The sequence below is a fragment of the Callospermophilus lateralis genome, chromosome 11, assembly GCF_048772815.1.
Source record: "Callospermophilus lateralis isolate mCalLat2 chromosome 11, mCalLat2.hap1, whole genome shotgun sequence".
In the NCBI taxonomy this organism is placed as follows: domain Eukaryota; kingdom Metazoa; phylum Chordata; class Mammalia; order Rodentia; family Sciuridae; genus Callospermophilus; species Callospermophilus lateralis.
In genome coordinates this window covers 14030097-14053200 of record NC_135315.1, presented here as the reverse complement: position 1 = coordinate 14053200, position 23104 = coordinate 14030097, and the positions used below count along the sequence as shown (strand labels likewise).

The following is a 23104-nucleotide window of genomic DNA, read 5'->3' as shown; positions in this document are numbered from 1 at the left end:
GCTATGTGTAAAGGGTCATTTGCCTGGAATCATACCAAGTCAGAGGAAAGGCAACATGTACTGTCACATCACCCTTATCATTGGTGCAATACAACAGGATTAGCACCCTGGAGATTTTCTGACAGGGCGACAACAAACTGGGAATTATAAAACAAAGGGCCACTGCTGTCCTGGAGAAACTCATCTGATTAGAGCCTTCTGTCTTTCTCAACTGGCAGCCCCCCCACTTCCCACAGAGGCTTACAGATAATAATTGCGCACATTCAAAGACACCTTCGTCTGTGGGAGAAAAATTATCTCCATTTATTTTGTTTCATATACATCCATAGTTGAATTTTAATACAAAAAGAAAAAATTAGAATCTGACAAATGTTTACAAACAAGATACCTTCAAATAGATTTTGCTCATTTTAGCCTGGTGCAGAGTAAATGACAAACTGTACTGGTATATCAAGGCAGAGTCTGTAGTCCAGGACCACTCAGTCCAACCTTTCTGCAAGCTTAATTTTTGTCTACCATGAATAATAAACTCATTGTTGATTCCCAGTTGTGTGTGTGTGCACATGTGTACATAGCAGCTCCTTTCATAGAAAGAAAAGACATCTAGAGGTCGTCTTGTACTTTTACCTTCAGGAATCATGATAAGATACAGGATGGATTACATGTAACCGGGGTTGGATTTTATAAGAAAAAATAATTAGCTGACAAATGAGGGCAGCAATAAAAAAGCGTCTTTTTTTTTTTTTTTTTTGCAACAATAAATAAATACAGTCAAAAGTTTTCTGTGAGACTCTAAACCAGCTTCTTCACTGAAGAGCAGACGTGGCATTTCCATGGAGTTACACTTGACCCCATAGTATCTTTTTTTTTCTTGCTTTCTTTTTCTTTTTTTTTTTTTTTCAATAAACAGTTTTCCCGCTTCTGCCACAATAGTAAAACCATTTGATCTTGACAAGATAATGGTGTCGTTGACTTTGCTTTTCCCTTGACCGTTGGACAAAATTGGCCAAGAATATAATTGGACTGTTATGACCAATAAAAATGAAGTTTAGGTCAAGTCTTGTCAGGATAACCTGACTAAAAACATCTGGCTCCTTAATTTAAAATAGTTCAGACAACCAGATTCTTGCTGTGTTTTATGTTAGGTTAACACGCTGAACTTTAAGAAGCTGTAGACTGCAGTTTGTTGTTATGAGACCTACAGAATACAGAGAAAAGGGAACAATTAAGCACCCTTCATTTTTGGAAACAATGATGTTCTACGTGAATGCCAAGGCAGTCAGTCTGGGGGAAGCAGCCATGTTCTTTCACTCATCCTTGGCAAGCAAATAGAAGAGAACAATTAAATTTTTAACCTATAATATTAAAACTTTTCATTGTACACTAAACATGATAGCTCACTGGAAAAAGCCAATATTTTAAAAATATATATATATATATGTATTTGTCTAATAAAGATTACAATATTTTTAGCCAACGGGACAAATATAGAGACATTTACAGAAGCATATCATTGTAGTAAAAGGAGTGTGTGTGTGTGTGTGTGTGTGTGTGTGTGTGTGTATTTACATTGATTTGGGAAATATAAAGGGAAAATTATATTAAAAGAAGAGAAATAGAAATATTAAAATCACATTTTTTTCTATTAAAGTCCAGAAAGTCTTCTTTCTAGTTTCACAGTTTTATTCACAACTTTCATTAGTAAACCAAATTACTGTACAGTTACCAGGACTAATTCAAAGTACTTTATATTGCAATAGTAGATAAATACAGTATTCCAAGAGTTTACAATTTTAAATACATTGTTCAACATGGCTGCTAGAATAAATTTTTTAACCACTATACATCTTTTTTTAACATTAAAAAATTATATTAACTAATCTCAACTTTTGGGGGGACAATTTTGAATTATGTAATCACGTGGTACAATAAAAGTGACCCCAACATCCAGTTCTGATTCCAGTTAAAAATTCAGACTAAAGATATCACAATCTGTAAGAAAAGAAAGAACATGGATGGTATAAATGATGAATTATATAACAAAGTGCAGTAATGAAAATGATGTGCAAACTATATTGGAGATCATAAATTAAAAATGGGGACATATGGCAAAGGAAATATTGGAAATACATGATTGGCAAGTTTACTTATGTTTCATTCAGCTGTAAACCTCGAAATAACACAAACTCCCTAATAAGGCAGTAGTGACTTGCCTTTACACAGCTCTTGACATGGCAACTTATTTAAGAAGAATTGAGCAAACATCAATTTAGTTTCCATACCTTTTAATGAAAATTATATAAATTTGAGTATATAAAAAGCTACATTAAATAACTAGGTGAGAAGACTTCCCAAGTGGCCCCTTTGGGCTGGGGGTTTAGCCTAATGGTGCTGCAGGTGCTCAGGGCAAAGCCCTGGGTTTGAGCCCCAGCACAACCAAATAAAGAAAGTACTAAGTGGCCCACTTGTTGCACAGACTCAGCTACTAAGCCTCCTCTCCTTCCTCAGATTTCTGTTTTGCCACTCGCTCTAGGAACACTAGGCACTATCCCCTCCTTCATCAGCAGCTGCAACCCCTCATCCTCAGGGTTCTTCCTTCAAACTTGGCAGTAAGAGTGGGATTCAAACATCCCAGCTTCTGCCTTCCAGTTACTTCCAAAGGCCTTTTCAATTTCAAAACACAATTTTTGAGAAATAACTCACTGCATGAGGTACAAATCAGAAAGCACAACAGCAGAGGGCTTGTGATGAGAAGTCACATTCCTCTGCCCTATCTTCATTCAATCTGAAGTCCAGGCTCCCTGAGGCCAAGTCCTTCCATCTTTTAGCTCTTTGTAGTTAGATTTCTTATACTGCTATTTCTTGCTTTCTCAACTTTGTTTTGTTTAAACCCTACTATGACAAAAGAGAACTGAGCTCTCTTACCCATTTTCTCACCCTACTTTTTGAAATCAAGTTTTATTTCCCTGTAATTATTGTATCTTTTTTTCTGTGTTTTGTCTATAGGCTTAATCTAAAAGCTGAAAATCAATGCAACGGTTTTATTATTGTCTGTGAATATCTTTCTCTGTAGCATCTAGTTTTTGCTAAGGAGGCATTCTTCTATAGCTTTTTGTTTTTCATGGAGTTTCTAATAGACTTTCTTTTTATTCCTTACATTTTTTATCTTTTAATTTTTAATTTGATCTAATTAGTACAAAATTTAACATATGAATCATTTTTTTTTTTCCCTTGACACCTCTGTCTTGGGAGAGGTCCATTCTCCTTCTCTAATTAGATGCATGCTACATAGGCCTGCTGTACAACTGTCACCCGAGTTAGAATTCTTATACCTCTGCTTTCTTGATTTGCTCCCTTATTTTTGCTAATGCACATATATTAAAATAACGTATTATGAAAGGGTGCCCTATAATAACATAATCAAAAAAATGTATTTATTCTGCCTCTGAAAAAGATTTTTTCCTCAAATTTTTGGATGTATTCCTTCATAACTTTTAAAGTCCCATACTGTAGTAGAAATGTCTGATGTCGTTCTAGTTATTATTTTTATATACTGTCTTCTGTAGAAGACCTTCTTTCATCCTAGGCATTTGGAAATTTTACAATGAGGATAGATCTTTTTCCATTTGTCCATCTGTTTTATGTTTACAAATTGTTCTCCACTAACTCCAAGAATGTAAGTTCCATAGAGGAACTGGGTTACTATAAGGTTCTCAATAATTATTTGATGAATGGATCTGCTTGGATTTAAAGTACTACATCTCTCATTAGCTCAGGAAACTTGTATTAAACTTTTTTTAAAAATAAGAAATTTTATATTAATCTTTTTCCTTTTTTTTTGGATACTGGAGATTGAACCCAGGGGTGTGCCATGACTGAACTAAATTCCCAGACCTTTTCATATTTTTGTTTGAGACAGGATCTTACTAAGTTGCCCAGGCTGTCTTTGAGCTTGAGATCCTCTTGCCTTGGCCTCCTAAGTAGCTGGGATTTTAGGCACCCAGCTTCAGAATGTTGATTTTTATGCTTGGTATGGAATCACTCAGGAGTTCCATTAGATAATATATAGATGTCTAGGCCCCAACCCAGCCAATCTGAAATGTCCAGGGATGATCAAGCTGGCAGCTTGGTGAATGCGGTACGAGTAAGTAATGAATCTCAAGGCTACAGAATGGTGGCAGTTATCATAAGAAAGGAAACCAGGCCTCCATGGGAAGGAAGAAGATCATGGGCTGAGAAAGGGGTTGAGGTTCAGAAACAGATGAGCATGAAGGTAAAGTTGAGTGACTTTCACACAAAGTTGCTCAATGATTTTATGTCATCAGAGTTTTGAGGAAAGGCCCATGGATTTAAAAGTCTAGTTTTACCTACAGAACACACATCCAGAGAAACAGAACATTTTATGATTTCAAAGACAGAGCACACATAAATCAAGGAGAAAGTGCTTAAATCCCCGCTCTGGCCTTCCCTTAGAAGGGTCACTTTCTATTTCTTCAATCCCATATAGGATACAAACTTAGGGAAAGCAAGAGCTCTGCCTGCCTATGCACATCCCCATGGCACTTAAGATGGCATCTTGCATTTTGGGAGCATGAAGTAAATACTTTTGAATTTAAAAAGACTCAATTTTTAAGCATATCAAAAACAGACCCAGAAATTTCTCACAGCTGAGCCTGTCCACTTGTCCCTAAGAGTATATCATAATGTGAAGTCTTGCTTTTTTTTTTTTTTTAATTTTGACTTTAAGGTTCAAATTTTCCATAAACTGTATTAGCCATATTTATTAGATGGGACAGTGTAGAGTTTGAGGAGGTAAATTAATTCAGAAACTGAACATATGTGCTTACCTGCTAGCCTTGAATCCTTTCAATTTCTGTACAAAGAATGATTCAAGAACTTCTGCACACTGGTAAAAAGGGGAGTCACTTGGATTGTAGTAACGACAGTTATCAAAAATTTTGGTCATATCTGCCACAAATTCCGTCAGCTTTTCATAATATCGTCTTTGTACTCTTTCCTCCATGGTGGCAAGGTCTTCAAAACATAAAATGGAAACAAGTTTCAAAGCTTTAAGGTTTTTTCTAATATGAATACATCCTGCAGTTCTGACCAATTAGAATGTATATCTACTGTTCAAACAGTCCTGGAACAAAGCTGCTTTATCACTGGAGATTATTTTGTAATTCATGAAAAATGTACCAGCACCTTTTCAGAAATTTTTTTCATTTATTTATTTAATGTGGTGCTGAGGATCAAATCCAGTGCCTCAGGCATGTGAGGCAAGCGCTCAGCCACTGAGGTACAACTCTAGCCCCCTAAAATTTTGTTTTTGATTGAGGTTCTAAAATAGAAGTCCTGGTTGTTGTTAAGAAGGTTCTTGTGCTTTTAATTAACTACATAGAAAAGCTCTTCATTTAATTGGTTTAAGGTAAAGGAAGCCACACCAACAAGGATCTATGCACATTTAAGTATAATAAATTCTCACATGCAAACAAGTACAGTGTCTACACGAAGAGAAGTGGGAATCTAGAATTATGAGCAAAATCTCTGTACTAGTGGTTTTATGATTCTGTATTAGATAAATAACATCATTCTTTATGCAATTTCATTGCTGCCTTATAATAAGTGATACTAACTTACCATTCATATCAGTATTAATATGTATCTACTAAAAATAAATGGAAGGGAAAATATTAGCTGATATGAATAATCCTATCAGCTTATAATTAATAGTTCAGGCAGAATGCAGCAATAAGTGTCATCGAAGTGGTAGAAAGGTATGACGTTTAGTTTCAGGATGGGAGCTGGTTACCAGACTTTCAGCTGCACCTGCGACCTCCAGGGAGGAGAAAGGAGCTGAAGGTTAAGCTGATCACTGATGGTCAATGATGCCTATGCAGTGAAGCACTCATAAAAATCCCAAAGGACTAGGTTCCGGGAGAATCCAGATAGCTGAGGATGGGCAGGTTCCTCGAGATGGTGCCCCAGAAGCAACACGGAAATCTTGTCCCTTCCCTATACTTTGTCCTGTCTAGTGTTCATCTCTATCCTTTAAAACAAACTAGTAGACATAAATGTTTCCTGAGTTCTAGGAATCACTGTAGCAAAGTAAGGGAACTGAGGAAGGCGTGGTGGGAACCCCAATTTATAGTCTGAAATGTAACATCGTGAATGACCTCTGGTAATGAGCCAATGTTACAATTTTTAATTTCTGCTATTAGGACAATGAAAGTGTTTCTGTAGCTCTTCATGTCTTTACTACTAGTCTCAAAATTTTTTCTGTGTTTGTTTTGCCTATTTTTCGGGACATTTATATTATTGTCATTATTACTTAAAGAGTTATTTTTATAGCTGGGCATGGTGGCACACACCTGTAATCTCAGCAACTTTGGAGGCTGAGGCAGGAGCACTGCATGTTCAAGACCAGCCTCAACAACTTGGTAAGATCCTGCCTCAAAATAAATAAAAAATAAATAAAAAGCTGGCTCAGTGGTAAAGCACTTCTGGGTTTGATTCCCAGTGCCAACCAATAAACCAAAAGCTACTGCTGATTTTTCCTGTTGGTACCTGCATACTCCAGAGGAAACTACTACTTTCAATTTAGTTTGTATCAGTCCAGACATTTCTAAACACATTCATGTACTTTTAATATACAATTGTTTACTGCTTAAAACCTAGGTACTGTTTGATAATGTTCATTTCTCTTCCTCTAACAACATGTCTTAGAGAGCTATATTATCTTCATGCACCTACAGAAGAGATGATATTATGAAGCATATATATAACAAAACTGAGAGAGGAAAAGAACAGAAAAACAACCTAGTTCTTCAAGAAAAGAATTCTGATTAAAAAAGTTAAGGATTATTTAATTAAATACTAAACTACTGCTCTGAAAATGACTGACTCAGGAATACATTTGCATTTACTCTTGGATTCCCTGTCTCTTTTTCTATTTCCTAAATTTTTTACAATTAGTACGTATTATTTTTATTAGAATTTATTAATGTATTTTAGCAAACAATCCCGAATTTCTTCTCAAAGACTACATGAACCCAAAGTATGTTCAGTGTTTAACCCCTTTAATCTGACATTCAAGAGCATGGAGGTAACCGGCAAAGAATTCCCAGTGGTGTCAGTCCCCTCAGTTTGTGATCTGATGTTCACAACATGGTGAAACTGCCCAACGCATCCTCCTCATCAAGCAACAGGCGACTGTGCTCGTCTATCAGAGACAGTTCTAACCAAGTCCCACTGCTTCTTCTTGACGTTCCCTCTTTTAAGTGGCCACCAAACACAAACCCTTCCCATTTGGAAAATGCTTCAATGGCTTTGGAGCACAATTCTTCCATCAGCTGAAACTAATCCTTTGGCAGCTTTTTATCTATTATAATTTTTGTAATCTCTTTTAGAAATTCATTACTTTTTAATAATCACTTAGCTGTTCGTCTTAATATAGTCAGTTATAGCTACTATTTATTGTCATTTTTTATGTGAAATTAATCTATATTCTCTTGCATCTCTATTGCAGGTCTATCAACTTTGCTCTCCTTCAGGAAAACGTGAGGAAGAGGTGACAGCAAAGGAGAAGAAGGTTAGACATTTATTCTTTCATACAGCTGCATAATACTCCACTCACATCATTGAATTTTGTTACTCCTCTGCTGATGGTCATTCATTTCATTTCCAGTACTTTCACAATTGTAAGCACTGTTGTAATGAATAAGCATTTGTGCATACATAAATCCTAAGAAATGAAATTGCTGGGTTCAAGGGCAAACACATTTAAGCTTGCCAATTTACCCTTTAGAGTGACCATATCAATTTATACTCCCACCAGCCTTGCTCAAGATATCCTCATGATGTATGAACTTTATATGGATATTAAAACTATTTATTGAGATTTCCAGAAAAAAACTTCATATCCTACTCAGGTACTTACCCATAGGTTCCTTAATAACACCATAATAATCTGGTGCATCATTAGGGTCTACTGGTTCAAGGAAAGGCCAGGCCATCTTATGAGCCTATAATAAAAAATAGGTTATCATTACTGCCGGGTAGGAATACTAATTTTATTTCAGTTTCTCAGGTGAATTACCACACCAAAAAATCCTTAAATTGTAAAAGTCAGTTTTGAATTTGAGATGAAATTATTGAGATCAGATGATTTCCACTGTAGTCACAAGTTACCTAAGATGAGCACACTCTATAATAATGGCTCTCAAGGCTGGTGGGAGGACCTTGGGGGGCGTGTGGGGAGAGCACTAGCTTGGGAGTCACCACATCTGTGCTCTGGCTTCTGCATGATGACCTGCCAGTGGAGTGATGCTGGCACGCAATCACTTGTGTAAAGCTGGCGTGGATGGGTTCAAAGTGTTGAATGGTTACCACTGCTGGGTAATGAGGTGGCAAAGATGTGACGTTAAACAACATTCAACCACATATCGCGTCTCTGATTCTCCTTTCAGCTCTTCCAACTTCTGTGATTCTGATTACAACAGAAGAAAAGTTTCAATCTGATGTTCTGTATACGCATACTTCTCCAGTACTCCCTAATCTTGTAAACCATGGAGATCTCCGTCTACTTTTTTTTTTTTTTTAAACAAGGGAATGAGAGATAACTAGAATTTAACCAAATTCTTCCCAACCTATGGCCATGACATAAAACTTTGTTGAAGAACTGAATTTAAGGGGCTGAGGTTGTGGCTCAGAGGTAGAGTGCTTGCCTGGCATGTGTGGGGTGCTGGGTTAGATCCTCAGCAAAATATAAAAAGAATAGAATTTAAGTTAAAAACAAGTTAGCTGTTTTAACTAAGAGTGTTAGCTAAACAACAGCTGAGATGGGATGCAGATACGGGTACCGTGGGGAAGCTCATGCCATTGACATGTGGAAGACTGACATCCATCAGGCTCTTCACTCCAAGAGCTGGGAGTCAGCAAACAGCCACGAACCAGAAGATCAAAAGTTCAAACCCTAGAAAGTTTCCAAAGTCATGCAGGTTGGTTCCATTTTCCAATGTTGGGCGCAGTGGCTTCTCACCTGTAAGGAACGCAGCACCCTCTTCAAGCCCTCATAATCTTTCTCGGTGAGTGGCGTGAGCACTGTCATGGCATCCTCTGTCGACTGGCACTGTGGACAGACATACTCATCAATGAGCTCTGCCTCACTTTGCAAGATGCCAACACAGCGCCCATGGTACCAATTCTGACACCGATCACAGCCAATATAAAATCTGTAAGATCCGAAATGGAAATGTGAGACCAAAACACATGGGATAACACTGGTTCTAATTTACTTTTAAAAACAATAAAACATGCAAGTGAAAATGTGCTAAACCCTGGGGTATAAAATAATTTTAGTATTATGGTTGTTTTAAAACTCTTGAGATTGACATTCCAATGTGTTAATTTAGTATTTATGATGTTAAGAACAAGCAGTAAAAGTTTATTAAGAGAACTGTGTAATATTGAAGAACCAATTTGAAGAAAAATATAAAACATTTAATTGATTTTAAATCTCAAAACAAAATAAAACACAAAATCTTTCAACTAGTACAGTATCAAATGGGTGTTCAAAATCCTATAAGCTAATAACAGAGTCTCAGAGCTTGTACCCAAATTAGCATTTCTAACCTACAATAAAGCACCATATCAAACACTGATAAAGTCCAAACAAATCAGGCTATTTTAATCTCATTAATTTCTATGTTACATATTGAAGAATCAAATCTGCCATTAAACCACATTTTCCCCAGTGCATCTCAAGCATTCACTATGAAGCAACATAAATTTCAAAGGGGAGGTAAAGAGGGAAAAATAGAAAAAAAAAATGGAAAGGAATTTGTATTGTAAGTGTATAATATATGCAGCAAAATATCTTGCTTTTTATTTTAAAATAAATAAATAACCAGTCAGAGCAATTTGGCTTCCTAAGTTATTAAATATGATGGTCTTATCAGAACTCACTGTGACTCATCATAAGGTGTTCTGCAGATACAGTACAATTCCTCACTGCTGCCCTCTTGTGCCCGTTTACAATCATTACAGATGTACACATCCATTTTCTTAGCCTCCTTTTCTGTGATGCCAACACATTCTCCATGATACCAGTTAGTACAAAGATCACAGCCAATATAGAACCTAAAAGTATTCACAATGAAAATGACAATGTAATTGTCATTTTGAGCTGCATGGTACTTAAATCTGTCTTCCCGGCCCTGATTCACTTTTCTTACAGGATAACTTTCTACAATGAGTCAGCTAAACACCCTAAGTCCAACCATGCTAACCCTAGGCAAGCTACAGCATCTGACACTATATCAAGTGTGAAAACATAAGGTCACTCACATCAATTTCAACAAGCACACTGTTTAGTGAAATATGGGTCTTTAAAAACATACTGGAATTTGCAAAAATAAACAACACACTGATGGTAATGTCTTCCTCTTAATGAATGTGTGTAAAACTAAAACAGGCACAAAAACCAAAGCCAAAGAATCGAAGACTTACATCTGTCAAACCTATTCCACAGAAGCCATTTCAATATCAGGGCTATTTCTTAGATAGGTTTGAAAATGTATCTCACAATTTAAGTTTGAAAACAAAGCAAAGCGCAAACACCAAGTAAAAGTTACACTACAAGGAACATGCAAGGTCAGCCAGGTGCAGAAGATAAATGGTCAAAACATGATATGAAGAAGAAAACTAAAAAGGTACATGTAGTAATTCACTTTCTGCCAAGTTTCCTAAATAAATGTTGGCATTAATCTAATTAAAAGTCACCTTTCATAAAAGATGACTTGGGCCAGTTCTGCAGTTAATACAATCTATGTGACTATGTGGAGAGCGCCTGGTTAGTTAACTGGTAAGGAGTGCTGAAGGAACTGCTTGCTTCAACTCAAAACCAGGGACACACAGCAGGGAGAATGATGTAGAACAGTTATGTGGAAGCTGAGGAGGCCCTACGGTATCTGGCGAGCTGAGGCTGTATGGGTATGTAATGGTAGGCAACCTCAAGGTTTTGTAATTAGGCACCCTAATGACAAACATCAAAGTGTCTCTAACAAAGTGTTGACAGGCGCTCAGATGCAACGCCATGCCAAAGTCAGTTAATGTAAGTCACAAAGAACCAGACTGGCCGTGCTGACACCACTGACAACCCTTCTTTCTACCAAGACATTTCTTGGTAAATTCACCTAGAAGAGTGGAAATGGGTCTTCAAGTTTCAAACTGACCTGCTTCACAAATACGAGGGAATAACACACAGCTGTGTGGCTTATCCTATTACCAGAAATACCTTCTGAGGCATTTCTCTATGTTGTCTCTTCAATGTGGTAGGCTATCTGTTCTCCAAGTAAGATCAGGACTTGAATTTCAACTTTCTTTTCAGTAATAGGGAATGTACCTAGGGGTACTTTACCACTGAGCTACATCCCCAACCCTTTTAATTTTTTGAGACAAGGTCTGGCTAAATTGCCCAGACTGGTCTCAAACTACCACACTTGCCTTAGACTCTTGAGTAGCTGGGATTACAGGCTATGCATATATCACCACGCCCGGCTTGAATTTCAATTTTTAGTTACTTTCACTAGATTCTCAAACCAGGGAGGTTTGAGAAATTAGGAAATACTCCTTAAAAAAAAACAAAAAACTTATTCCAACTAGAACAGGGAATGAACAAACCAGGTATACTGAAATGTTAATGATGACAAACTAAAAAATACGAAATATCCACAAAATAATGAGGCAATCTCAGTAGAATGAGCACATGTACATGTGCACCTCATTTTATGCAACTCAGATATCCCAAAAAAGTTGTGTATGAAATGAATTTCTATGATTTGAATATTTTAAACAGGCCAAAGAACCCTTATTATTTAAAGAAATTCCATAAGCAGGTCTTTTTATAAAGAAAGTAACTCATGTTCTGTTTTGTTGAGGGAATCATTTAGTAGGTTTTGCTTAAAGTGAGGCACACTTATACCAAATGGAGGGAAAAATCAGTTAATTGTGTTCCACTTTATAGACTATGTATAATTTCTAATGAGGTACGACAATGAAAAGTGAAGATGCCTAAACTGAACTGTATTTAACTCAACACAAAAGTGTTCATCTGGTGTTGGCAGACAGATGACAATGCAGCCCAGCAGCACTGCAGCAGTTAAGTGCTGCCACCCAGTCATCATTAAGAGATCACTGTCTATCCTACATATTGGTCAGGCACCCACTTAAGGTAGACATTAAACAATTCTAATTCTAAATGATCATTTTTTTTAAAAGCATAATCAAACTTTTTGACACTGTAAAAAAAAATACTGTGGTTAATTGTGGCTTTAAAAACTGGCTTATGTTTTAATGTTCAAAATAAAAATTAAATATTTAATGATAGTAATGACAAAAAAAGAGAAACGATTTCTGTCTCTAAAGTCTTGCTTATATTACCAAATACAAATCACCCAACTGTCAAAAACAGCTTCCAGCTGCCATGGTTATCAAATTTTTGAGTCTTATGCTTGAAGAATGGGTAAAAGAAACATTTTTTTTTTTTTTTTTTAAGACGGGGTCTCTACTGCCCAGGGTGGTCTTGAGCTCCTGGACTCAAGGGATCTTCCCAGCTCAGCCTCCTGAGTCCAGGGTGCAGGCAAGTACCACTATACTCAGCTTTGAAAGGAACTTTTCTTTTATAAAATTTTCTGACTTTTGTTCTCAATAAGGTGTTTGGAACTTTGACAAAAATTTTATGTTGTAGAATTCCAATATTCTTTTAAAAAGGAGAATTGCTTAAAAGAAAAAAATTTAAAAAAGGGAACCACTCAAATTTGAAGCCTCTTGAACCAGTCATATTCAGATGAATTCTAGGATTTGGAGACTCCAGAAAGGACCTTCTTGGTTCTGGGCATCGATAGTAATACACTTCCTCCAAAAGATTACTGATGGATTTGGAGTTAATTCAGAGCGAATAGGAGGAAGCAAAGGAGCAACAAAAAGCTCGTTTTTGACAGAAAAGAATATAACGAAGGACACAAGACTCATAAATGTGAAATAGCAAATTTTACTTTACTAGTGTCAGAGTTAAAAATATCATATGTAAGATCAGAGAGGAAACATTATTATCCTTACAATCGATTATTTTCACTTATAATGTTACCAATACACACATTTTCTTCAAAACTGTCAATTTAACAGCTAAACTTTAAAGAACAGAAACTAGAGTTCAAAAATCTACTCACTTAGATTCATCATAAGGCGTTTTACAGATACAGTAAAGCTTTGTGTCCTTCTTCGTTTCCTTTGAGGTAGTAGAAATCATTTTCTTCTTCTTGGACTTTGAGCTGGAGTCTTTCTCCTCTTCCCGCTTCCTTTTCTGGGAAGCTGCAGGCAGTGGGGGCGTGGGGAGCAAGGCCGAGTGCTGCGGAGGGGGCGCTGCGGGAGGTGAGGGTGGAGGGGCTGGGGGTGCTGTGGCCACTGATGCTGGCGGAGAGGGTGCTGCCACTGCACTGGCCTGCACAGCCTGCATCATGTCCTTCTCCTTCTTCATTTTAAGATCTCTCCTCAGCTCTTCCTGTTGTCAATTAAAGACAACGTAAGAGGATCATTAGAATTATGTATAGGCATGACCTGGCCAGGTGGTGCTACATGACCCCACTTCCTGCAATAGCTCAAGTTCAGTCTGATGTGAGAGTTTCAGTAATTCTAAGAGTCTTCTTGCTATATCTTAAGCCCAGAAATACAAAACAAAGAAATCTACTAGGAGGGAAATCAGAAAGATGAGCAAATGCCTAGAAAGAACGCACCCACCAGCCAGCCCTTGTCCTGTCCAGGTACTCAGTGGTTGCTTAGGGTATTGTGTTTTGTATCTGTTCGCATTCTTGACCTTACAGGGAGACAGAATGTGAACAGAACATGAGTCTCAAATGCACTCTGATCAGCACAAAGTGAATGAGACTGAATGAGCTCACTTAAGATTGGGGGAAGCTAAAAACAAAAGATGCTGTTTTTGCAGTATGAGTTTTGCCAAGAATTAAAATCTTGACTTTTTCACATGAAACATTACTCCCTGCACACAACTCTGCTGTCCAAGATGATGAGTAAAGCAAATTATGTTACCCAGAGAAAAGACCACTGCAATCAGCAACTATAAAAACACAGCGCAAATAACCATAGCCATGAACAAGAAAATCCTTTAAAATGTGAGACACTTATAAATTTCCACAATAATTTAAAATATCAAAAACACTCTGAACACATTTTTTGTTGTTTTCGTTTTAAAAACTTTTAGGCTTTCAGGTAAACACCTTAGATAGCTCACATTTCTTTTTTCTTTATTTTTTTTTTTTAATATTTTTTAGTTGTAGACGGACACGACACCTTTATTTTATTTATTTTTATGTGGTGCTGAGGATCGAACCCAGAGCCTCACATGTTCCAGACAAGCGCTCTGCCACTGAGTCACACCCCCAACCCTAGATAACTCACATTTCCTTTGAAAATTTTTCTACAGAAGCCTGAATGACTTTTTCCCTCCTTAAAAAAAAAAAAAAAGAAACCTATCCCATTGATCTTAGAGCTATACTGAGATGAATTATTCTTTTAAAAATATTAATAAATGTTTGAGGTTATTCTAGGTATTAAAGGTTTACAAAGTGGGAGACTCCTGAATCTCTTATTCATAATGGAATAGTTGAGAAGCGCAGAAAGCCCAACACTGACTCTCAGTGGCTGTATGTTGTTCATTATTTCTTCTGTTCCCATTTTTTGCTATTATGGTAGTTTTGCTTAAATTCTAAAGACACACACTAGCTTCCCCAGAGCAAAATGAAGAAAAGAAGGCTCTAACTGGTAATTTAAATGAATTCCTGGACTTACAGAAGTTTTTATAGATTTTAAAACAAACACTTTGCCATGTACAGTGGTGCACACCTGCAATCCTAGCTACTCAGGAGGCTGAGGTGGGAGAATTCAAGTTTGAGGCCAGCCTCAGCAACTTAAGAGAGATCATGTCTCAAAAGTAAAAAATAAAAAGGGCTGGGGAGTAGATCAGTTGTGTAAGTGTCCCTGGGTTAAACCACCAGTACTATTCAAATAAAAAACAAATAAATAAAAAAAAATAAAGCAGAAACATCATGAAAAGAGAGGTCTATAAGAAAGGAAGGAAGGGAGGGAGGGAGCAAGAGGAAAGAGGGAAGGAGGGAGTTAGTTTCAAGGATTTCCCTGAAGAAAAGGTTCATGAGTCTGGGAAAAACAACACAGCAATCTACCCTGTATTTTTTACCTCTGCGCACCACCTGCCTCCACGCCCTAAGGTACATTAGTAACAATCATGATGTTAGTACCTTGGGAAGTTAAAATACACAGGAAAACTCTATCAAATAAAACTGCATGGTTTATGTAATGAATCCATTTTCTCTGGAGAGTCTAGAGACAGTCTGGAAGTGAGAACATAAGTGGTGTGGCTAACTCAACAGACCTTCTGTATTTAAAAAGACAGAAAAAATGAACTTGAGATTAATTGTCTAAACTTACATAAACTCAGCAACAAAATATTAAGAAGAGCAAAGAGAGAAGCTATACTCAGGCCTGAATAAAACAGAGACAACTCTCTGGACAGGGACACAAAACTAAGCAGGGATAAAACTGCAGGCCTGTTGGGCTCCAGGTTCAGAACCAGGAAGTGGCACCCAATACACAGCAGGGGACAGGCCCTAAAAATGCCTCCTGGAACTGGATGCTGTGAGCAGGCTTCCTACTGGAAGCCAAAGTTGGCAGAGAGAGTCTGGGCTTCAAGGGAGGAAGCAAAAGCCCAACTCCTCTGACTCAGGATGAGCCTGCAACACTCAAATATTTGCCAAAAAATGAAAACAGGTTACCTATGAAAAAAGGCAACCAACAAAATCAATAACAGAACCTAAATTCACTTTACTGCAAATAAAATTAATTTTATAAAACAAACTGACAAAAATTTACATGTGGCCAGGCGCGGTGGCCATGTACCTGCAATCCCAGGGACTTGGGAGGCTAAGATAGGAGAATCACGAGTTCAAAGCCAGCCTCACGGGCTGGGGATGTGGCTCAAGCGGTAGCGCGCTCGCCTGGCGTTCGTGCGGCCCGGGTTTGATCCTCAGGACCACATACAAACGAAGATGTTGTGTCCGCCGAAAGCTAAGAAATAAATATTAAAAAAAAATTCTCTCTCTCTCTCCCTCTATCTCTCTAAAAAAAAAAAAAAAAAAAAGCCAGCCTCAGCAAACGTTGGGGCACTAAGCAACTCAGTGAGACCCTGTCTCTAAATAAAGTACAAAATAGGGCTGGGGATATGGCTCAGTGGTTGAGTGCCCGAGTTGAATCCCTGGTATCAGGGAAAAAAAAAAAAAATTACACATGTCTACCACATTTGAAGAGCTAAATAAAGATTTGAGTTCTGTCAAAGATAAACAATAAATATTTTATCAAAAACACAAGTAGGGGCAGGGGTTGTAGCTCAGTGGTAGAGCACTTGTCTAGCATGTGGGAGGCACTGGATTCGATCCTCAGCATCACATAAAAATAAATAAATAAAATAAAGGTATTGTTATCCACCTATAGCTAAAGGGAAAAAAATTAAAAAAAAAAAAAAGAAAGAAAAAAGAAAAACACAAAACAGGGGGAAAGGCAGAGGAATAAAAAAGACAAAGCATGGGATTTGTTGGATGGCAAGAATCATTCTCTTTGATACTTATAATGGGGGACACGAAACATGCATTTTTTTCCAAGCCTTTTTTAAATATTTGAGACAGGGTCTCCCTAAGTTGTTTAGGACCTTGCTAAGTTGCTGAGGCTGGCTTTGAACTTGCAATCCTCCTGCCTCAGCTACCAAGTTGCTGGGATTATAGGTGTAGTCCACCACACCCAGCTGCAACTTAAATTTTAATACTTGGTGTATGAATCAACATCACACTAATTACACTATTTTGTAACGTACTTTTTTTTTTTTTTTTTTTTTGATACTGGGGATTGAACTCAGGGGCACTCAAACACTGAGCCTCATCCTCAGCACTATTTTGTATTTTATTTAGAGACAGGGTCTCACTGAGTGGCTTAGTGCCTCAAAGTTGCTGAGGCTGGCTTTGAACTCACAATCCTCCTGTGTCAGCCTCCAGAGCCACTGGGATTACAGGCGTGTGCCACTGCACCCAGCAAGATCTTAAGTTCAACACTAACCTAGGTAATTCAATGAGATTCTTCCTCAAAAAAAAAAGGGGGGGGGATGAGGGCTGTGGGCATAGCTCAGTGGTTGAGACCCCTGGGCTCAACTGCCAGTATGAAAAAGGAAAAAAAAAAAAAAAACAATTAAGAAACTTGGGGTTTCAATGTAATACTCAAGTCACACATAATAACAAAAGTTGTCCTCTTTCTTCCAATCTTTGCCTCTTGTTTCTTTCTCTTGACCTAACACATTAGCCAGAACTTCCAGAGATGTTAACTAATAATGCTGGCACCATTGCCTGGTTTCTGACTTTAGAGGGAAGATGTCTAACATCGCAGTTATGTAACATTGCCCACTGGTCTGGTGGATATTTTCCTTGTATTTCTCACCCCAAAACTATACATTTTATGAGATGTTTTAGATCGCCTACTTGTCTTTTAAAAAGCTGTGCATGACTGTTCCCCTTTCATGAGAGTGCAACAAAAGGGAGGAAATAGCTGTGTCCGTATGCATAAATATTCAAATGCCCTCTTCCATTTTTCAATAAATTCCCCAAGAAAACAGTACATCAGCAACACTTTCAGAATTAGTTAACAAGTTAGGGGAAAATTATCTTTTTAATTTAAATGGTCACACTTTGTTTTTCATACTTATCATTATTTTGCAGTACTGTCAGATCTTTCTTATGGGACTTGGGTCCCAATAACTTTTGGCAGGATGATGTTAAGATTATAAAAGCTATTCTCAACAGAGTTCTAAAATATTTTAATCAGTGGATTAATCTCTCAGAGTGGCCAGTCAGAGAATATGATATAAAAATACACTTAGAAAAGCTCTATTGTTTCAAAAGATACGTATGCCTTTTTTACTTGATGTACTCCAAATACATGAATGTAAATTCGAGAATGTAAGTGGAAATTTTAGGCTTATCAGAAGTTCAAGGCAAAAAAGAATAGCATGAGACACTAAATACTGAACATAGAGGTAAAGGATACACACACCCTCTTACCTGCACTTCAATTTGCAGATCTTTGTCTAGGAGTGCTCTCTTTTTCAGGATTTCGGCTTTGAGTTGCTCTTTGTGTTTGAAGAGCAGAGCAGAGAGCTTGGTAGCATTCTGCTTGCTCCGTTTCTGTTCCACACTCTCCTCACGCTTCCGTTTTTTGGCTGCCTGTTTTTCTTCTTTATCTATCTTATCCAAAATATACTTCATCACCTGGTTACAGACAATCATTCTAGAGAAAAATATACAACCTATGTAATGCTGGGCGTTTTAACCTGCAAGGTTTAAGACATGAGTCTTCTATGTCCCTACAGGAGATACGCAAACTTTCTATGACTGAAAAGCTTCAAAGAGTGACTCAAACCCATTATGCACAACTATTAGTGCCAAGTGTTCTCAGTTAATGAACTTCAATCAGGACAAATACAAAATAAGAACGCTTGTGTGTATGCAGGCTAAAGAGAAGAGACCAACACAGAAGGAGGCCCTGCGTTTCTCCCTACCTTTGATTCTCTTCTCTTTCAGCTGGAGTCATGGTCTTTTTCTGTTTTAAATGTTCTATTACAGCATTATGCTTCATCACCACCTTTAGAACAGAACAAATCCAAAAGTGCACATTTTATAATGACCACAGGTTAGTTAGCACACAGATGACAACAGTAGAAATCAGAGCACATGTGTTTTTCAAAGAAATGGTAAGAATTTTATATCATTAATACAAATAAAATTAGCAGCTACTAGAAGGTCTACACGTTAGGTTTCATGTTAAGATAGGCACTTAACAATATTTTATTCTTTACAACAACACTGACCATAGATATAATTTTATAAGTACATTTATAAATTCTGAAACATAAAAGAAATTAACCAACTTGCTTGAGATCAAATAATAAGTAATAAAGCCAGAATTTTCACCCAACTATCATGCCCCAAAGGCCATGTTTTTAACATTATGCTTCCTTCCCAGGCATATATTTTAAAGAATTGTGTTCCCATCTCCCCTTATATAAAGATTATAAAGAAAGATATTGGAAAAATTTTCAATTCATAGATTATACAGTACTGAAAGCTAGATAAGATTAGGCATATAAACAAATTACATAACTTAATTTTATAGGAATATTACCTTACATGTTAAAATCACAAACATGATCTCATTTAATCATTTTAATAATCCTGTGTGGCTGGAAAGAAAGGAGTTTTAATGAGATAGTTCAGGGTTAAGAGAGTTTTGTGACTTGGTAACACCTGGAATCCACACTCAAATTCCTGGCTCATGCGAAATGGAGTGCACTGTAGACGAAAAGCAAAGCTTTCTCCAGTAATGGGAGAGGATGTATGTGCGACTGCAGTGTAGTGGAATAATTCTCAATCATCTAAATTGCCTTGCTTTACTAAAATGCTATTGCAAGATGTCCTTACATGGTGCCACTTTTTATTGACGCTATGGAACAGTATTTAAAACATTTTTACAAGGTGTGGCTAGAAATGCAAATGAGTTAATCTCTCTACAATTTGTGTAGTTTCTATGCATACTAAGAAATGACAACTGCAAATAACTTCAAATGAATTGCTATAATGCCTGAAGTAGCTTTAAGGCTAAAATCTTCAAATTTTGTATTAATGATATTTAAATTCAAAATTCTTCCCCCCCCCATCTTAGTTCTGAAATATAGGAAGTTACTCATAAGCACTGACTCTCTAGAGCCAATAAAAGAGTTCCAAACCATTGCAGTCATTTGCTGCTTTTGGTCCACCCAGTGCTGCTTCTATTTGAACATCAATGATTTTTGTCTCATTTAGGAAACCTAACACAACCAAACACTAAGTCTACTGCACAGCACAATATTTCAAGCTACTGAACATGCTGCTTTGACTTAATAACTTTACCTGTTTCTGAATGATTTCACTTTGGTTAGAAGCTTGGAGGGTGTGTTCACGCTTAATTTCTATCTGTTGCTGCTTCTTCTTTTGCTGCTGATCCCTGAGTTGCTGAACCCTTTGCAACTGCTCTTGCACACTGGCTGCCTGCACTGTAACCACATTCTGAATCTGGTGAGTCTGCACAGCACTGCTTTGCTGAATTTGAATAGGTAACTGGAGTTTGATTTGCTGGGGCACACCACCTTGCTGAGCCTGTATCTGAGCCACAACCTGCGACTGGATCTGAGAGAGAACCTGGACTTGTTGCAGCTGAGGCACAGCAATGACTTGGGGCTGTGGCTGCTGTATTTGTAGCTGAGGACGGGATGGGGATGAAACAGTAACTTGATTTAACGTTTGTCCTGACGAAAGAGTTTGAGTTGAAGACTGTACCTGGGGTTGTGATTGTGGCTGGCCTTGGGAAGGAATCTGAAGAGATGTATGTGGCTGAATTGGAATCGGTTGTGAGGTTGTAGTCTGAACCTGGGATTGCTGTCCAGGAGACACTTGGGATGGAGTTGATGGACGTATTCGAGTCTGTGGTGGACTTTGGACACGAACAGGAGACTGTCCTTGGGCATTACTTTGAGGCTGGCACTGTGATGCAACTTGGGGTTTGGATGACTGTGCTTGGGTGGGTTGTGCTTCAGAAGGGACATGGGACGCAACAGTTGTTTGGGTCTGAACTTCAGGCTGAGTCTGAACTTCAGGCTGAGTTGGGGACTGGGGCTGGGGCTGGGGCTGGGGCTGGGGCTGTGCTGAAGGCTGAGCAGTCTGTGGCTGGGCTTCTGCAGGACTCACACTGGATGACTGAGCTGGTGGCAGGGTTTTGGCTTGTTGCACCTGTGTCTGGGGTGATGATTTATTCTGTTTTTGTTCACCTGAACCTGTGAAAAAGAAAGACAAAGCATTTCTATTATTCTAGAACATATGGTTGTGGTTAAAGAAGAATGTGAAAGGGATTTCCTCAAGTTGATAATTCTAGATTCTGGGATAAAAGAGTACAATCTTTGAAGAGATCCACTTAGATATGCCTGGGTTAGGACTCTCCTGAACTGGGGAGAGGGAGACCTGCTTCTTGGCTGGCCTCTGTATATTTTTCTAACTCTCCAGAGAATTGGCTTCCAAAGTAAGATGCAGCCTCTGGAAATGAACAAGGTCTTCTGAGCCAGGGTAATATCAAGCCTCTCTTTTCTCTTATGGATGCTGGCAGTTAATAACAGGACCCTGTAATCACAGAATCTGAGCTGGAGTAGGTACCTTCCCTGAGATCATCTCTGTGACAACCCTCAGCACCTACGAGGCTCGGCAAGGAGGAAGTGCGGGCATAGTTCTCATGATAACCTGTTACTCTGCCCCTCTTTTTATTTGTGAGTATGTTTGTTTGTTTTTTTAATGGAAACAAGGGGTAGTAGAGACAGGAAAGCTCCAAGGCACTGAAATGTTCTGAGGCTATGTCAATTGCTTAGCTCACTGGCTTGAGGACTGTCCTGTTAAAGGTAAGTATTAATCCTCTCATCTCCATCAGCCCAGCAACAAATGGTAATAACATGTGGCTCTCTCAGGAAGCCCAGAGTCTACCTGCTGCTGCACTGGACACCGTGGTAGTCGTAGTACTGGCTGCCGTGGCTGTTGTTGCCAATGGGGTAAAGAGGAACCTCTGAACGGTGCCATTTGGCATTGCAGCTTGCATGAGCTGCTGTCCTGGACCTGGGAGTATAGTCACCCCTTGAGGTATTAACTGCAACTGTCCAGTAGTTTGACCTTGTCCTTGAATTACTACTGTCAAACCTTGATTGCCACCCTGTGGAAAAAAAACACACGGCAGGTAAACAGTGTTCAAAACACCAGTCTGTAAAGCATTTTACTATATCATTTTCATGTTGTAAAGATCCCTCACCATAATGAAAAAAATATATTTGAATATCTAAGGAATGCTATCAGTAAGAATTTAGACAAGCTAAAATAAGGATATGTGGAGTGTTTGGTGGAAAAAAACAACAACAATCCGGAGTTCCAGATCAAGCTCTTCAAATGGACAGTCAGATATCTATCTATGAGCAACATCAATCCTCCAGATCCAAGTTTCCTGATCTATAAAATAAGACACTGGAGTGAATAAGTATGGGCTCAACAAAATACTGAATTTAAATAACCTGACATTTTCCAAGTACACTGATATATACCGCCTCATTTGATACTAATAATGGACTTGGGAAAAGTCCAGTTAGAAAGGTCAAGTCCCCTGCCCAAGATAAAGATGAGCTAAAATAAGGAACCCAGGTCTCCTGAGTTTTGATTTTCTCAATGTGCATCAAATTGTGTGTGAGTGTGTGTGTGTATGTGTGTGTGTGTGACCTGAAGTAAAAAAAGCTTAGGGTTCCAGGTATCAAATGCAAACCCCAATACAGGAGGGTCACAAAGGTCTGAGCAAATGTCAAAATGAGGACAAGGGTGCTGGGGATTATAGCTCAGTTGGTAGAGTGCTTGCCTTGCATGCACAAGGCCCTGGATTCACTCACCAGCACTACAAAAAAAAAAAAAAAAAAAATGAGGACAAGAACCTAGCAACCTTAATCTAGTAATCTTTGACTGCCAGGAACATGGCAAAGAATTAGAAAGCAAAAGTGAAACATAATCCCACAATTCCCAATTGCCAAAACTGATGCCACAAAGTCTATGTACTGAGCTCACTATACTCATGAATCTCTCAAAGCTTATTTACTCTTGCTTTTCAAGAAAAAGAAAAAAGTATATGTTCCTTCCCCCTTGGTGCTGGGGATTGAACATAGAGGTGCTTAACCACTGAGCCACATCCATAGCACTTTTATTTTTTATTTGGAGACAAGGTCTTGCTAAGTTGCTTAGGGCCTTGCTAAGTTGCTGAGGCTGGCCTCAAACTTTTAATCTGCCTGCCTCAGCTTCCCAATCCTAGCCACTAGGATTAGAGGCATGTGCTACTGTGCCCAGCTTGAGATTTACACTTTTTGTGCAAG

The 23104-nt window shown here is 38.1% G+C and overlaps 1 protein-coding gene across 14 annotated transcripts in view; it reads right to left on the bottom strand.

Annotated features, from left to right (window-relative positions):
* Window positions 1-280: 280 nt before the first annotated feature.
* Bptf (bromodomain PHD finger transcription factor) overlaps window positions 281-23104 on the bottom strand; it is a 132655-nt gene continuing 109831 nt past the window's right edge. For 5 of the 14 annotated variants that reach the window (XM_076871611.2, XM_076871614.2, XM_076871616.2 and 2 more), the window contains 10 exons: window positions 21690-21912; window positions 20076-20995; window positions 18689-18771; window positions 18192-18417; window positions 13230-13561; window positions 9967-10140; window positions 9041-9233; window positions 7940-8024; window positions 4848-5034; window positions 281-1198 (listed from right to left, as the gene is read on the bottom strand). In XM_076871611.2, the coding sequence (XP_076727726.2) occupies window positions 1162-1198; window positions 4848-5034; window positions 7940-8024; window positions 9041-9233; window positions 9967-10140; window positions 13230-13561; window positions 18192-18417; window positions 18689-18771; window positions 20076-20995; window positions 21690-21912 (2460 nt within the window). In that variant the 3' untranslated portion in view covers window positions 281-1161. Of the gene's footprint in view, window positions 1993-4847; window positions 5035-7939; window positions 8025-9040; window positions 9234-9966; window positions 10141-13229; window positions 13562-18191; window positions 18418-18688; window positions 18772-20075; window positions 20996-21689; window positions 21913-23104 lie in introns of all 14 variants that reach the window. The other 9 variants (XM_076871615.2, XM_076871618.2, XM_076871622.2 and 6 more) reach the window with 4 other exon arrangements.